This window comes from Balaenoptera physalus, assembly GCF_965194825.1.
Source record: "Balaenoptera physalus genome assembly, chromosome: 7".
NCBI lineage: Eukaryota > Metazoa > Chordata > Mammalia > Artiodactyla > Balaenopteridae > Balaenoptera > Balaenoptera physalus.
The window spans coordinates 21,575,685-21,592,788 of NC_138886.1; the positions used below are offsets into that span (position 1 = coordinate 21,575,685).

Sequence of the window (17,104 nt, forward strand, 5' to 3'; positions counted from 1 at the left end):
AAATACACATAAATTTTATCATTTTAACTTTTTTAAATTGTACAGTTCAGTGACATTAGGTACATTTATATTTTTTTGCAACGATCACAAAATAGCAGGTATCTCTAGAAATGTTTTCATCTTCCCGTTGAAACTCCTGTACCTATTAAACAGTAACTCCCCACCCCATTCCTCCCTTCGCTCAGCCCGTGGCAACCACCATTCTTCCTCCTGTCTGTGAATTTGCCTACTCTAGGTTCCTCATATAAGCGGGATCACGCATCATTTGTTATTTTGAGACTGGCTTATTTCCCTTAACACAGTGTCTTCAGGGTTCATCCATGTTGTAGCATGTGTCAGTATTTCCTTCGTTCTTAAGGCTGAATAATATTCCATTGTACGGATACACCACATTTTGTTTATTCATTCATCTGTGGATGGATACTTGAGTTGCTTCCATCTTTTGGCTATTGCAAATAATGCTGCTATGAACATAGGTGTTCAAATATCTCTTTGAGTCTCTGCTTTCAATTCTTTTAGGTATATACTGAGAAATGGAATTGTTGGATCATATGGTAATTTTATTCTTAATTTTTTTTGAAGAATCCCCATACAGTTTTCCATAGCCACTGCACCATTTTACATTTCCACCAATAGTGCACAGGGGTTCCACTTCCTCCACATCTTCCCCAACACTTAATCTTTTCTGTTTGTTTGTTTTGGATTTTTTAATAGTACCTGTCCTAATGGGGGGGTGAAGTGGTATTTTGTTGTAGTTTTTATTTGCATTTTGATGATTAGTGATGTTGAGCATCTTTTCTTTCTTTTTTTTTTTTTTTGACCACACCATGTGGCTTGCAGGATCTTAGTTCCCTGGCCAGAGGTCGAACCTGTGCCCTTGACAGTCCTAACCACTGGACCGCCAGGGAGTTCCCATTGAGCATCTTTCATGTGCTTGTTGCTATTGATTATCTTCTTTGGAGAAAGGTCTATTCAAATCCTTTGCCTGTTTTTAAAATTGGGTTTTTGTTGTTGTTGAGTTGTAGGAGTTTTTTTTATATTTCTGTATATTAACCCCTTATCAGATAAATGATTTGCAAATATTGTCTCCCATTTTGTGGGTTGCCTTTTCAACTGTGTTGATAGTCTTTTGATGAACATAAGTGTCCATTTTGATGTAGTTGAATTTATTTTTTCTTTTGTTGCCTGTGCTCTAGGATAATTATTCTTTTTTTTAAAGATTTATTTATTATTTATTTATTTATTTTTGGCTGTATTGGGTCTTAGCTGCGGCATGTGGGATCTTCATTGAGGCGTGCGGGATCTTCGTTGCGGCATGCAGGCTTCTCTCTAATTGTAGCATGTGGGTTTTCTCTTCTCTAGTTGTGGCGCACAGGCTCCAGCGCGTGTGGGCTCTGTGGTTGTGGTGCAGGGGTTCCAGAGCACATGGGCTCTGTAGTTTGTGGCATGCAGGCTCTTTAGTTGAGACACGTGAGCTCAGTAGTTGTGGCACGCGGGCTTAGTTGCCCCACAGCATGTGGTATCTTAGTTCCCCCACAGCATGCGGTATCTTAGTTCCCCGACCGGGGATCAAACCCACGTCCCCTGCATTGGAAGGCAGATTCTTTTTTTAAAAAAATATATTTATTTATTTTTGGCTGTGTTGGGTCTTTGTTGCTGCGCATGGGCGTTCTCTGTTTGCGGCGAGCAGGGGCTACTCTTTGTTGCGGTGCAAGAGCTTCTCTTGTTGTGGAGCATGGGCTGTAGGTGCACAGGCTTCAGTAGTTTTGGCTCACGGGCTCAGTAGTTGTGGCTTGTGGGCTCTAGAGTGTAAGCTCAGTAGTTGTGGCGCACGGGCTTAGTTGCTCCTCAGCATGTGGGGTCTTCCCAGACCAGGGCTCGAACCCATGTCCCCTGCATTGGCAGGCGGATTCTTTACCACTGGATCACCAGGGAAGTCCCTAGGATAGTTATTCTTGATCATTCTTTCTGATAATTAAAAAGCAGGATAATTTGCCTATTAAGGAGACACATACATAGTATTTGATAACAGCAAATTCTTACCAACATAGGGAATACTTAACGTTTTTATCCTTAGAAGCAGAAGGGCAAGTTTCTGGCTCATTAAAATCCAGATTTAAAATGGGATGTCAGAGGAAAGCAAAATGCATTGTAGTAACCCTGGCCCTGAACTTGTGGTGGGGAAGTATAACAAGTGTTGTAAGAGCATTGGTAACCAGGGGTCTGTCAGGAAACCTTCCCCCAACTCTGTTTATTCCACTTCTCTAAAGACTCTTTAGAGACACCTTCCTTGAGCACCCTTGCGCCTTCCCAACTTGGATTCCAGTTCACTCTCATCCCTTTCCCTTTTATTTTTAAAACAAAACACTTTTTTATGACCAGACATTGCTATTTATTGGCTTATTTGTTTATCGTCTGTCTTTCCTTATGAGAGCAGAGACTCGTTTCTTTCTTTGAGGATTTTCCAGGTATTTTTTTTCTGTTATTGATTTTTAGTTTAAATCTATAATTGTTTGAGAATATGCACTGTATGATTTCTATTATTTTATATTTGTTAAAGTGTGTTTTATGGCTCAGAATGTGTCTATCTTGGTCAATGTTTCATGCAAAATTCAGAATGTGTATTCTCTTATTGGGTGCACTGTTCTATAAATGTCAATTAGATCCAGTTGATTGATGATGCTATTCAGTTCAGCTCTATCCTTACTGATTTTCTGACTTCTGGATCTGTCAATTAGTGATAGAGCGGTGTTAAAGTCTCCAGCTACAATAGTGTTTTTATAGTCCAGCAGCTTTTTTTCTTAAGTATTTTGATTCTTTTTCATTAAGCACATACATATTAAGGGTTGTTATGTCTTCTTGGATAAATGACCCCTATTATTATTATATACCCTCCCTCTTTATCCCTGATAATTTTTCTTCAAAAGTCAGCTTTCTCTAAAATTACTATAGCTGTACCAGCTTTTCTTAAAAATTAGTGTTAGCATGGTGTATCTTTCTCTCCCTTTAGCTTGAGTCTTTATATTTAAAGTGGGTTTCTCATGAATAACCTGGAGGTGGGTTTTGTTTGTGCTTTTTAAAAAGCCCACTCTGACAAGTATGTATTTTAATTAGCATATTTAGAACATTCACATTTAAAGTGATTTTTTATATAGTTGGACTTATATCTGCCAGGTTGGTAACTGTTTCCTACTTGTTTGTTGTTTCTTCCCCCTTCTCTTTCTGCCTTTTTTAGGTTTTTTTTTCCTGTTTCACATTTTGTTTTCTACTAGAATTCTTCAGAGCATTTTTAGTTCACAAAAATCTTGAGCAGAATATATATACCTCCTTACCGCCACAGACGTACACAGTTTCCCCTATTATTAACATTAGTATGGTACTATTGTTTAAAATTGATGAGCCCATATTGAGACTCTTGTTACTGTTTTGTTCACTGCTGAGTTTCTAGAGCTTAGAACACTGCTCTATGAGTATTTGATGAATTAATAGAGCATTGAACATTTTGTTGTTCATTTTGTTGAATATTTTATAGTTTTCCTGTCTATAAAAATTTCAAGAAGTAGATGCTGATTCTCAGGCTGAAATAGTTGATCTGTATGACTCTTCCACTTCCAGGTATATGCTTTGTAACACCAACATCGCACAGCATTAATTAATTCCTGTTGTAACCTCCTGATTCAGTATTGTGCCATTTATGACATACTATAAAATAGGTTAAATATTTAGTGCCTGTTATGTGTCAGGCACTGTTTTAAGCCATGCATGAGTGTTGAAACATGGACATCTTAGGCTTGATTTAAGTAATTTTGGTACCAGTAGTTTTAATAGAGGAAATTATTTTCATTTAAAACTGGGATTCATGAATCAAGTTGTATTTATAAAGATATGTTAGCAAATTTTTTTCCTTAAATTTAACCTAATGTGAACTTTTTTCCAGATATTTTCTAAATTTGGCACAGTCTTAAAGATTATCACCTTTACAAAGAATAATCAGTTTCAAGCCTTGCTTCAGTATGCTGACCCGTTGAATGCACATTATGCCAAAATGGTAATTATGATCTTTTTTTCATTTTTCAATTGTTAATCAGTCACTTCAGTGATACCAAAGAAAGCCATCATGTCTTCTCCTTTGCTGTAGTTTACCATGTGTTTTTTTTTGAAAATTGTAATAAAATATACATACTAAAATTTACCATTTTTAAAAGTACTGTTCCATATGCTCTTCTTACAGTCTAAAAATTACTTCTTTCTTCATATGAAATGGTTTCAAATCACCTATCATTTCTCAGATTTCTGGGACTCATTTCTGTTTGTCATATTTAAAGTCTAGAGTTGAGCACAGTACTCCTGATATAATCTGACTAATAAAGTAGGATTATCTTTACCCTAGTGCCTCATTTACTTCTATTAAGTGAGCCAAAGATTGATTGATTTCAATATTTTTGCAACTATATTCACTGTTGAATCTCATTGAGCTCTAAATTGCTAAAGACATTAAATCTTAGGAAATATGCTGCCTTCAATTCATATTGTCTTCTTGTTAGTACATGAGGGCTTGTTTGACAGGATGTAAAACTTCACATTCAGTTTGGTTACATTTGACCCATCTCCTATTGAGATCTATCCCTAACTCTAATTGTATCTTGTATTGGTATCTGAATTATTTCTAATTTTTTTCCAAAGATAGGGACTAAGGTGTATAGTACTTTTGTGTATCACAAAGTGTCTAGCTCTTGATTAGGAATAACATTTATATGTGCTGTACCCTCTACCCACATATATTATTTTGTACCTTTATGATGGCATACTGGTCAATAACTATTATGATAAGTCAGGGGTTTTTGTATATTTGTATGTTTTTGTTTTATTGATATTTTTTATGTTTTGGTTTCTGGTATCTATTTTTATAAATTGAAGTGTTTGTGGAAGTCATAAGTGGCTATAAATATCCCTTTGGTAAGTCTTTATTATTTTCAAAGGAGGGATTGCTGATTTTTGGTCTTGTATCTGATCTGACTCAAAACTTCCCTCAAGTTTATTACTCAAAGAAAATAAACTTACAAGAAAATCAATAAGTGGTAGATAATATTTCACATATTGTGGTTCTGACAGGTACCATTTACAAAGGCTTTATTTCATTTTAACCTATATAAATTACACTAAAACGAATTAAGATGAAATGTAAAATTTAAATATCTTTAAACATTTAAAAAATAATCATAATAATAGTACAATGTACAATAACGTATAATAGTTTTCTAAGCTTGTACATTTCTCCTCTTCCATTTGCTCTTATCATAGACAAGATAGGGATTATTATCCTTACTTTACAGATGAAAAAACTGAGAAATAGAGATTTTCATTTTCTCTCTTAGGCTCACACAGTTAGTGATAGAGGTAAAAGTAAACACAGGTCTTTGGCTTTTAGTTTAGTCCTCTTTGCTTTATGCCTGATTGCCACTCTATCAAAGTAGAGGCTACTTGATTTATTATTGTTATTATCTTGCAAAACATCAGTCCCTTTCTTACATGCTTTAGGCTCTGGATGGCCAGAATATCTATAATGCATGCTGCACTCTGCGTATTGACTTCTCCAAGCTTACCAGCCTTAATGTGAAATATAATAATGACAAAAGCAGAGACTTCACTCGCTTAGACCTTCCTACTGGTGATGGCCAGCCATCCCTTGAACCCCCTATGGCTTTTGGTGAGTAGTTCTATTTTGGGTCACAGAACAAGCTTTCTGAAGTTAAAAGTTTCATTTATTAATCCATATATGTCAGGTGGTTTCTTCTTGGATTCTCTCAGGATTTCTAAAGAAAAGCGAGAATCATGGAACAAAAATGTGTTCATTAATTGAATCTTAATATTAGTAGATTCTATTAGTTGGCAAAAACAAGTGGATACCTGAAATTGAATTTATTTTCTAACATTAACATTACTCGTTCTTTATAAACCATACAACCATTTGCTTGAAATTAATAGTCTTATATATTACCACTGGTTTAAATAAGTTGATTTATAGGGTTGGCCAAAAAGTTCCTTTGGTTTCTAAGTACAAATAAAAGACACATTTTTCATTTTCACCAAGAACTTTATTGAACAACATATTCACCCTTTTGTTCCACTACCTTCTGCCATTTTTCAGGCAACTTCATAATTCTATCTTCCCACAACTTTTTATCTTTTTGAGCAAAGAACTGTTCCAGGTGCCTTTTACAGTCTTCCCGGAAATGAAAATTTTTTCCGTTAAGAGAATTTTGTAAAGACTGAAATAAATGGAAATCCGAAGGTGCAATGTCTGGTGAATACAGCGGGTGAATCAGAACTTCCCAGCCAAGCTGTAACAGTTTTTGTCTGGTCATCAAAGAAACATGTGGTCTTATGTTATCCTGATGGAAGATTACACATTTTCTCTTGACTAATTCTGGACGCTTTTTGTTGAGTGCTGCTTTCAGTTGGTCTAATTGGGAGCAGTACTTGTTAGAATTAATCATTTGGTTTTCCTGAAGGAGCTAATTAAAATAGAGGACTCCCTTCCAATCCCACCATATACACAACATCCCCTTTTTTGGATGAAGACCGGCCTTTGGTGTGGTTGGTGGTGGTTCATTTCGCTTGCCCCACAATCTCTTCCGTTTCACATTATTGTACAATATCCACTTTTCATTGTCTGTCACAATTTTTTTTGAAAACAAAACGTTTTCATTACGTTTAAGTAGAGAAGCACATGCGGAAATACAGTCAAGAAGGTTTTTTTCCACTTATGTGGAACCCTAACATCAAAGCGATGAACGTAACCAAGCTGGTGCAAATGATTTTCAGTGCTTGATTTGGATATTTTGAGTATGTCGGCTGTCTCCCACATGGTATAACGTTGATTGTTCTCAATTAATGTCTCAATTTGATCGCTATCAACTCAACTGGTCTACCCAACTGTGGAGCATTGTCTAGCAAGAAATCTCCAGCACGAAACTTTGCAAACCACTTTTGACATGTTTGATCAGTCACAACACCTTCTCTACACACTGCACAGATCTTTTTGTGTGTTTCAGTTGCATTTTTACCTTTCTTGAAATAATAAAGTATAATATGCTGAAAATGTTGCTTTTTTTCTTCCATCTTCAATATTAAAATGGCTACCCAAAAATTCACCAATTTTGATAAGTTTTTTAAAAAATGCACGCTGGTCTGACAGCTGTCACAATACAATCTAACAAAACTGTTTCAAATGAAGTTAAGACAACTAAGTGCTACTAAAGGCATCTTACAGAAAAAACCGAGCGAACCTTTTGGCCAGCCCAATATAACCAGCAAAATATCGGTGTAAGTGGTCTTGAGAGAAATACTTTTCCTTTTTTAAGTAGTGATACTTTAAAACAAGGACCTAAATTAGTAGTATGTTCTTCCTTTATTCAAAGAAGAGGATTTACAATTTTTTGTTTTTGTTTTTTAAACATCAGAACTTTTCATCTTTACCCTGAGTTTGTGTGAAGTTGCATTTTTGCACTAATAAAAGTAGTCTTCTGCATTACTCATGCAAATGTTGCTTTGGAGAGCTTCCTTCTTTTATTTAAAATTAGTTCTCAGCATTATTTTGAAAGATTTGATTAAAATAGATTTGGAAGCTTTGAAATAAAATGACAAAAGTTCAAAAAAAAATTAGTTCTCAGTAATTTAAACTTTTAAAATAAACCTTTATGTAAAGGGAAAAGTAGTGGAGAGCCTACTTGGATATATCATTAGGTTAATATACTTTTTGGTTTTGCAACTCTCAAAGTGTGGTTTATTATTTAGATAAAGTATTTTAATTTTATTACCCTTTATGATTGATTTTTCTTTCCCAGATGACACCATAAAATATTAGTTGAGACTTTAAGTGATATTTAGTTTATCTTCATTTTATAGGTGAGAAAAAAGAATCCTTAGCCAAATTGTTGTCCAAAATTTTCTAGAAAACAGATGGTAAATTTAGTGTAAAAGCTTTTTGTTGTTTATAACTGAAAAAGTCAAGTGGATTGTTCAGTTCATGTTCCTAAATTGTTAAAGTTTCTGTTTTAGTCTGAACAAATTTTTGTGTTTTATACAGTTGGGCTTCCATATCTACAGGTTTGGAATCTGTGGATTCAACCAACTGCAGATCAAAAATATTTGGGGGAAAAAAATTCCATAATGTTCCAAAAAGCAAAACTTGAATTTACCTTGTACCAGCAACTGTTTTACATAGCATTACAGTGTATTTACACCTATCTACGTAGCATTTACAACATGCTAGGTATTACAAGCAATCTAGAGATGATTCAAAGTATGCAGGAGTATGTGCAGAGATTATATGCAAATACTGTACAATTTTATATAAGGGACTTGAGCATCCTTGAATTTTGGTGTCTACAGGGTGGGGGGTTGGGGAGTGTGCTGGAACCAATCCCTTGTGGATACTGAGGGACGACTGTATTTGTTATTAGCCCCTACTCATATGTACAATTTGGGAGAGCCAAAGGTCTTTGTTATTACCATTTTAATAACAAATGATAGAAATTGGGGCTATCACTCAAGTTTGCCAAAACTTAGCTATCAAATGCAGAACTGCACATATTTCAGTAATTGAATACATACTGTTGGTATAATTAATGTTCTGCATTGTGGAAGGAGGACATTTTAAAAATACAATTAAAAATTTGGGTTTCTGAATATAAAATAATCAGAATGTTACCATCCTTTTTTTATTGTATTAATAAATCCTTTGTCGTTGCAGAGTAGTGTCTACATTCTAAGATAAATAATTCATCAAACAGAGAACAGTACTTTTTTATGTGTTGTGTGAAAGTTTACTCTGCCTCTCACAAATATTTGAACAGTTCACTATTCCCTCTTTTTTCTCTTGGCTTCAGAAACACCACACTTCCATGACTTTTTTCCTTACCTCACTGGCTGTTCTTTCTTTTCTTTCTTTTAAAGATTACCGTTTAAAGGTCTTAGGGCTAAGTTGTGAGCATTCTGTCCCTCTTTTTAGAGATATATATTATACCTATAGAAAAGCTTGTAAAACACGTGAATACAGTTTTAAATACCCATGTAATTACTACCCAGATTAAGAAATAGAATGTTTACACATACTGAAGAAGCACTGTTTGTACCCCTCTCATTTACTGTGTTCCCACTCTCCCTGCTCCAAGATAATTTTCTTTTGTGATTCATCCATGTTCACATATGTGGCTATCGCTTATTCATTGTCAATACTGTCAAGTGTATAGATTCCCATTGTATGAATATACCACAGTTTGTTTATCTATTCTACTGTTGATAGACATTTGGGTTATTTTAGTTTGAGGCTATTATGGACAGTGCTGCTGTGAAATTTTCTTGATTACCAATGAGGTTGAACTTAACTTTAATTTATTTATTGGCCATTCTCCTTTATGAATTTTCTGTTAATACTTTTGCCTGTTTTTGTGTTTGTCTTTTCTTGTTTATTTGTGGGAATTCTTTATATATCCTAGACACTAGTCCTTTGTTGGTATTATGTGTTGCAAATAATTTCTCTCAGTTTTGGCTTATTGGTTCGTTGTCTCCATGGTATTTTTTTTTTTTATATAAATTTATTTATTTATTTATTTTTGGCTGTGTTGGGTCTTCATTTCTGTGTGAGGGCTTTCTCCAGTTGCGGCGAGCGGGGGCCACTCTTCATCGCGGTGCGCAGGCCTCTCACTATCGCGGCCTCTCTTGTTGCGGAGCACAAGCTCCAGAGGCGCAGGCTCAGTAGTTGTGGCTCACGGGCCTAGTTGCTCCGCGGCATGTGGGATCTTCCCAGACCAGGGCTCGAACCCGTGTCCCCTGCATTGGCAGGCAGATTCTCAACCACTGCGCCACCAGGGAAGCCCCCTCCATGGTATTTTTATGTAGTCAAATTTATTTGCCATTTCCTTTATATTTGTGTTTTTGTGTCATGTTTAAGAAATCCTTTATTACGTTGACGTTATAAATACTTATATTTTAAAGTTGATAGTATTTTAGTAACTTTTTATTGAAATACTTTAAGTTGCAAGAATAGTTCAAAGAATTCCCTAATATCCTTCAGATTCCCCAGTTATTAACATCATGCCACATTTACTTTATCATCTGTTTATATGTGTGTGTGAGTGTGTGTGTGGTGGTGGTGTTTTTTTCCTCTGAATCATTGGAGAATAAGTTGCAGGCATGGTGTCCCTTTTAAATACTCACTGTATATTTTCCAGGAACAAAGACATTCTTACCTAAATACCGTTATCAAAATCAGGACATTAACATTCACACAATACTATTATCTAATCCATAGACCTTTTAAAATTTTTGCCAGTTGTGAAAATAATGTTCTTCATACGAAAATTTTGCTCAGTATCAGGTTAATTTATTTGTCATGTCTCTTGGGAGTCCTTTAATTTGGAACATTTCCTCATTCTTTGTCTTTTATGACCTTTAAATTTTAGAAGAGTTCAGGGTTGGGTATATAATAGAATTTCTCCCAACATGCGTGTCTGGTTTTTTGGCTGAAATAAAGTTGTGTCTTTCTCATTTCATTACATCAGGAGACACATAATGCCAGTTTATCCTATTCCTGGTGATATTAACCTTGATCACTTAAGGTGGTTTCTGCCAAGTTTCTTCCCTGTAAAGTTACTGTTTTTCTCTTTGTAATTAACAACATATCCTTGTAAGGAGGGTATGTTGAGACTATAAAAATAGCCTGTTTCTTATGACTTTTCACCCTTTAGTTTTAACATCCATTGCTTAAATTAGTTGTTACCCTGGTAGTTGTTGCTATATTGGTGATTTGCTAATTCTGTCATTCCTTCTCATTTATTAGCTGAGATTTTATTATAAAGAACTTTTTTCTTACCACCACTCCATTCATTCATTCATTCATTTTTATTACATAAATTCGTGTGAATTTAAGGTTTATAATGTGCTACTTTGATGTATTTATATATTGTAATATTCAGTTGTAGTGATATTTATCACATTACACAGTTTTAGTATAATATTGTTGTCTGTATTCATTATACAGTACATTAGCTCTCTGTGGCTTATTTACTATTCATTGTATTTATTTTTTCATGTTAGTATGAACTTGCAGGTTCTTATTTTATTCTATGGGTATTAATTTCATAGTATCATTTTTCATTTTATGTTCAAACTCTCCCAGATCTGGCCAGTGGGAGCCCTTTCACACTAGCTTCTGTGGCCTTTTGACATATCTTCATCATTGTTTGAACACTTCCTTACTTTCTGGCAGAAGAGATTTCAGATCGTCTTTACTTTCCCTGCCTTAACACTGCAGTCAGCCATTACTCCGGTGAGCCCTGGTTCCTTTTAGTAGGAAATAGTATTTGGAAATCAGTATCAAGGCATTATATGTGTTTATTGCTAATAGGGTGTCACTGCTTCTAGGAACTTTAAATGGACATGACTAGGATATATGTGTATGTGTACTTCATAAATATATTTCTCTGTGTGTGTGCGTGTGTGTGTTTGTGTTTAAAAAAAACCACAAGTTTTAACTGATAACTCCAATTCCAGTTCAGCACCCTTTTTTTCATATTGGTGATTCCCTTCTTCAAGAATGAGAAATCTAGTTTCCATTAGCCTCAACATATTTACTTATTTGCTCACTCCTATAATACACAAAAAGTAGTTTCAGAATTAACACATACCATTAACTTGAGGTTAATATATGCATGAGTAGTTTTCTGAGCATGGTTCCATTGGTCTATTTATCTGTCTTTCTTTTTGTCATTACCACAAGTCTCAATATCTGATAGTGTTAAGTCTCTTCACTTATTCTTCAAGAGTATCTTGGCAATTCTTGACCATTTACACTTAGGAATTTTAGGATCAGCTTTTCAAGTCCTCAAAGGGGGAAAAAAGCACTATTAGGGTTTTGATTGGATTATATTGACTTTATAAATCACTTAGAAGATAATTGACATCTTTACAATAGAGTCTTCCAGTCTTTGAATATTGTACATATCTCCATTCATTTGTATATTCTTTAGTGTCTTTGAGTAAAGTTTGGTGACTTTTCCCCATAAAGGTTTGCATATGTTTTGTTAGAATTATTCCTAAGAGCCATACTTTTTAGATTCTAATTCTAGACCAATCTTTATGATCCGTGTAACTTTGGGCAAATTGCTTAACTGCTCTGTACTTTTGTCTCTTTATATGTGAAATGAACATAATAATAGTACTTAACAGGTAAGAGTTGTGATGAGTATTAAATGTGCTAATATATGTAAAGAGCTTAGAATGGTGCCCTGTAAGTTTTAGCCATCACTGTTATTTGGTTTTTAAACTGTTGCTAATATACAAATGCAGTGTTGTTGTTTCTTGATTTCATATTCAGCAACCTTGATAAACTCTTATTTCTTTCTCTAACTACTCTAATTTTTCTCGTACTTTAGTAAGATGCACTGAACTTCTAAAATTTACATAGAAATGGAAAAGTATCTAAAATAGTGAAAGGAAATAAATGCAAGGCTTAATATAAAGCTGCAGTAGTCAAACCAGTTTGATAGTGTTGAAAGGTTAGATATATAAAATTAATGGAACAGCATATAGAGTCTAGAAATCGACCCACATGTATGTAGTGAGTTGATTTTGAGCAAAATTGCCAGTGTAAAAATTCAATAGGGAAAGGAAAATCTTTCAACAAGTAGTTTTTGGACAGGTGGATATCCATATTGGAAAAAGAATAAACATTGATCCGTATCTCACACCATACTGACACATTGACTTGAAATGGATCTTAGATCTATATGTAAAACTTAAACCTATAAAACTCCTGGAATAAAACATGGGAGAGGGGACTTCCCTGGCGGTCCACTGGTTAAGACTCCGAGCTTCCACTGCAGGGGGTGTGGGTTCGATCCCTGTTCAGGGAACTAAGATCCCACATGCCATGCTGTGTGGCACGGCCAAAACAAAACATACAAATAAATCTTATATTAAAAAAAAAACTTAGAAAATCTTTGTAACCTTGGGATATGCAAAAGTTTCTTAGGTAAAACACAAAAAGCACAAACCATAAAAGGAAATAATTTATATATTGTACATACATCAACATTTAAAAATTTCACTGATTGAAAGGTACCATCAAGAAAACCAAAAGGTAAGCTGTAGACTTGAAGAAAATATTTGCAACACATATATATAAGACAAATTCGTTATATCAAGTTATATAAAGAACTCTTATAGCTCAGTAATAAGAAAACAAACTATTAAAAAATGGCCAAAAGATTTGACAAGATATTTTACAAAAGATGGTATATGAATGGCAGTAAACACGTGAAAAGGTGCTCAACATCTCTAGTCATCAGGGAAATGGAAATTAAATTACTGTAAGATGATATTACATACCCATTAGAACAGCTAGAGTTAAAAAGTTTCCTGTACCAAGGATGTGGAGCATCTTTTACCAGCATACTGTGTTGATGGCAATGTAAAATTTAGGAAACTCTTTGGTAAAGAGTTTGCCAGTTACTTAAGTTAAATGTGCACCTACAATATGACCTAGTCATTTACCCAAGAGAAGTGAAAAAGTTAGTGTCCACACAAATACCTGTATGCAAACGTTCATAGCAATTCTATTTGTAATGGCCAAAATCTGGAAATATTCTATTAACAGGTGAATGGATAAACAAAATGTAGTTTATCGATGCGATGAAATACTATTCAGCAATAAAAAGGAATAAATTGTTAAGGACAACAGGCTTATGTTGAATGAAAGAAGCCAGACAAAACATTATTATGAATGAAAGAAGCCATATAAAAAAGAACACCTGGTATATGATTCTGTTTATATATAATTCTATAAAATGCAAACTAATCTTTAGTGACAGAAAGCAGATCAGTTGCCTTTTGTACTTGTACAGTTTATTGTATGTAAATTAGAAAAGAGAAATAAGTCATATCATTTCAGTCTAATGCTGAAAGGTTCCCATTTCTTTCAGAGTAAATGCCCACATCCTTACATTGGATTTCAAGCCCCATACCATCCACTCCAATTTTACTCTTTTGACATATCTCCTTTGATGTTCTCCCCTTGCTCCTTTTGCCCACCAAACTGACATCCCTCTAAAACATGTTAGGTATGTTCCCACCTCCAGATTGTTCCACTAGTTATTCCCTCTTCCTGGAGGGCTTTTCTCCCAGATACCCTCAGATTTTGCTCCTGCTGCCTTCTTTGACCTACCCTGACCAGCCTTCCCTCAGTACTCCTGATTTCTTCCTGTTCTATTTTTTTAGTAGTATTTATCACCTTCTTACGTATGCAGTTAACTTGTTTACTGTGTTTATTGTTTAATTATGTTTTCATCAGTCAAAATAAGCTTCACCAAGGTAGTTTTTTTTCTTCTCTACTTAGTTTGCTGATATTTGTTTCTGACACAAAATAGACCCAAAAAATATTTGTTGAATTAATGTTTATTATTTGGTTTTTCCCACTACTGTTTTCGAAGTTTAACACTGTTTTGTATTTTCATCTAGGATTTTTAACTTTCATACTTATTTTACCAAAATATAGAGTTAATCGATACCTGTAATCTTTTCTTATATAATACAAGAACTTTAGGACACTTTAACTCCTTTTACCTTCTCTTACCTCCTCCTAACTCAAGATATTATTATGTTTAAAACTTTTTAGATTTTAACATTTCAATTTGTTAGTATTATTTTATACAATCAGTGTTCATTTAGATTAAGCCATATATAACTCTCTTAAGGCCTTTCATTTCTTCTTGCAACTCAGATATGCCATCTGGGATTGCTTACCTTCTGCCGGAAGGATATCCTTTAGTATTCACTTAAGGGGAAGGTCTGTGTTAACATGTTTGAAGTGTTCATTTCCTCAGAAATGTCTTTATTTTGTTGTCAGTTTTAAAAGATATATAGAGTTCTAGGTTGACAGGTTTTTTGGGTTTTTTTTCCAGTGTATTAGAGAAATCAGTACACAGTAGTCTGGTTTTCATTGTTGCTCTTGGAAGGTCAGCTGTCAACCTAATTACTGCTGTTTTCTCTCTGGCTATTCTTTAGATTTTTTTTTTCATCTTTGATGTCTGTAGTTTCAGTATGATGTGTCTGTTTAAGGATTTATTTTTTCTACCTGGAGCTCAAAAAGCTTCTTGATTTGGTGGATTGTTGTCTTTTACTGGTTCTAGAAATGATCTTCTCATATATTTCTCCTTCACTCTGTTTCTTTTCTTACTTTCTGGAATTTTGATTAGACCTGTTCTACTCTCTTACTCCAAGTATCTCAACCTTTCATATTTTCTATTTCTTTATGTCTCTGAGCTGCATCCTAAATAATTCCTTAGGGACTTTCATTTTACTAATGGTCTCTTCACCTTTGTCTAATCTGTTGTTAAATTTGGCTGATAATTTTAGATTTCAGTAATTGTGCTTTTTATTTCTAGAAATTTTATTGATTCTTGGTTCTTTTTTTTTTTTTTTAAAGTATCTTCCCTACAGATATTTTTCAGCATGGCTTTTATTTCTTCAAACATACTATTTAAAATCAAATAAAATAAAATCTGATAATTCCAATATCTGAAATCTTTGCAATTATTTTTCTGCAATTAGGTATTTCTTTTTCTACTTTCTTTTTTTCTTTTTGAGTTTCTCATTTTACTTGGGGAATTGTGAGAGTTCTTTGAGGCTTAGTATCAAGATGGTATGTTCCTCCAGAAAGAATTTGCTTGTCTGCCTCAGTAAAGGATCTGTGTTTGGGACCATTTCAATCTAAATCTATAATTTTATTAATCTTCCCTTGAACTCCTAAGAAATGTGAATTTGGGCTGCAAATTTGCATGAAAGCTTGCTTTTTTAACTTTTCAGGAACTTTTTTGTCTCTTATCTGTTAGACACCAAGGCAACTTTCCTTGCAATCTTCTGAAGGTAGGAGGAGTAGGTAATGGGATGGGTTATTTTAGGCTTACACGTCTAGATTAATGCCATGGAGGTCCCCTGTTGACTTCCTTCCTTGGGCTGACCCTGGGATTTGTATCTTGTCTATTATACATGAGGCTGATAAAACCTAGCTGTTTCACAGAGTTTGGTTTTTGGCCTGGTTTATTCCTAATCATTTTGTTAGCGCTTAGATTTTTTTTTTTTTTAAGATCTTTTTACTCTTCCTTTGGGCATATCTACAGTAAGGTTGGTCTGTATTATTTAGTCTGCTACTGTACCAACATTTTTGAAAAACAAAATAATTGTGCTTTTTTTACATAGTACATACTCTTTGTAATATTTTAAATGGCTCTGTATTTTGTCTAGTGACTCATAATTTATATAATAATTCTCCAACTTAGACATTAAGCTTGTTTCTTTAGGGCTTTCCTATTATAAATAACACTGGTAAACTGATTTCATAGGTAAAAATGTTATCTCTTCATTTGTATTACCTTAATTGCTGTTGTGGTAGTACCTTTTCCAAATGTAAAATATGTATTCTTAGTTATGCAAATCTTAAACCTTTTTCTTAAAAGTTTGTGTAAACCATTGCCTAACTGGTTGCTTTGCTAAAATGTTTCTGTTTCTGCTTATTTGAGGAATGTAGATTTACAGAAACTTTACAAATGATTCTTTTGTCGAGTATTAACAAATGTTCTTGTTAATCATATTTTACTTGGAAACAATTATTTAAAATTTAGCCCTGGTAATTGTTTGCCAATTCTTTCATTTTTTGCTATTTAATGTTCAGTGAGTGTTATCTCAAGAATTTTCCTCATTTCTCTAAAACCTACTACAAGTTTTCTGCCTCATACCCCCCACCCCATAGCCATTTGTATTAGTCTCTTTGTTTTAAAAGTACATCCCTTGCCCTTCCCAGAAATCTCAGTGGTTTACAGCAATTAACATTCATTCCTCTCACATGACTGACACTTAAACAGCTGCAAATCAGCTTTTGCAAACTTCCTTCACATGTCTTTTTGATGGAGGGTCCAGGCTGAAGGTGTCACTACATTTGAGACATGGCATTCTTGTGGCAGAGAGTAAAAAAATAAGAGAGCTGGTGTAAACCCATAATGCCTCTTAAAGCTTCTGCATAGAGGCAGTTTATGTCCTGTCTGTC

At 34.3% G+C, this 17,104-nt stretch overlaps 1 protein-coding gene across 6 annotated transcripts in view; it reads left to right on the plus strand.

Annotated features, from left to right (window-relative positions):
• PTBP3 (polypyrimidine tract binding protein 3) overlaps positions 1–17,104 on the plus strand; it is a 101,541-nt gene that overhangs the window by 66,455 nt on the left and 17,982 nt on the right. For all 6 annotated transcript variants that reach the window (XM_082469181.1, XM_082469178.1, XM_082469179.1 and 3 more), the window contains 2 exons: positions 3,938–4,048; positions 5,539–5,707. In XM_082469181.1, coding sequence (XP_082325307.1) covers positions 3,938–4,048; positions 5,539–5,707 — 280 coding nt within the window. The remainder of the gene's footprint in view (positions 1–3,937; positions 4,049–5,538; positions 5,708–17,104) is intronic.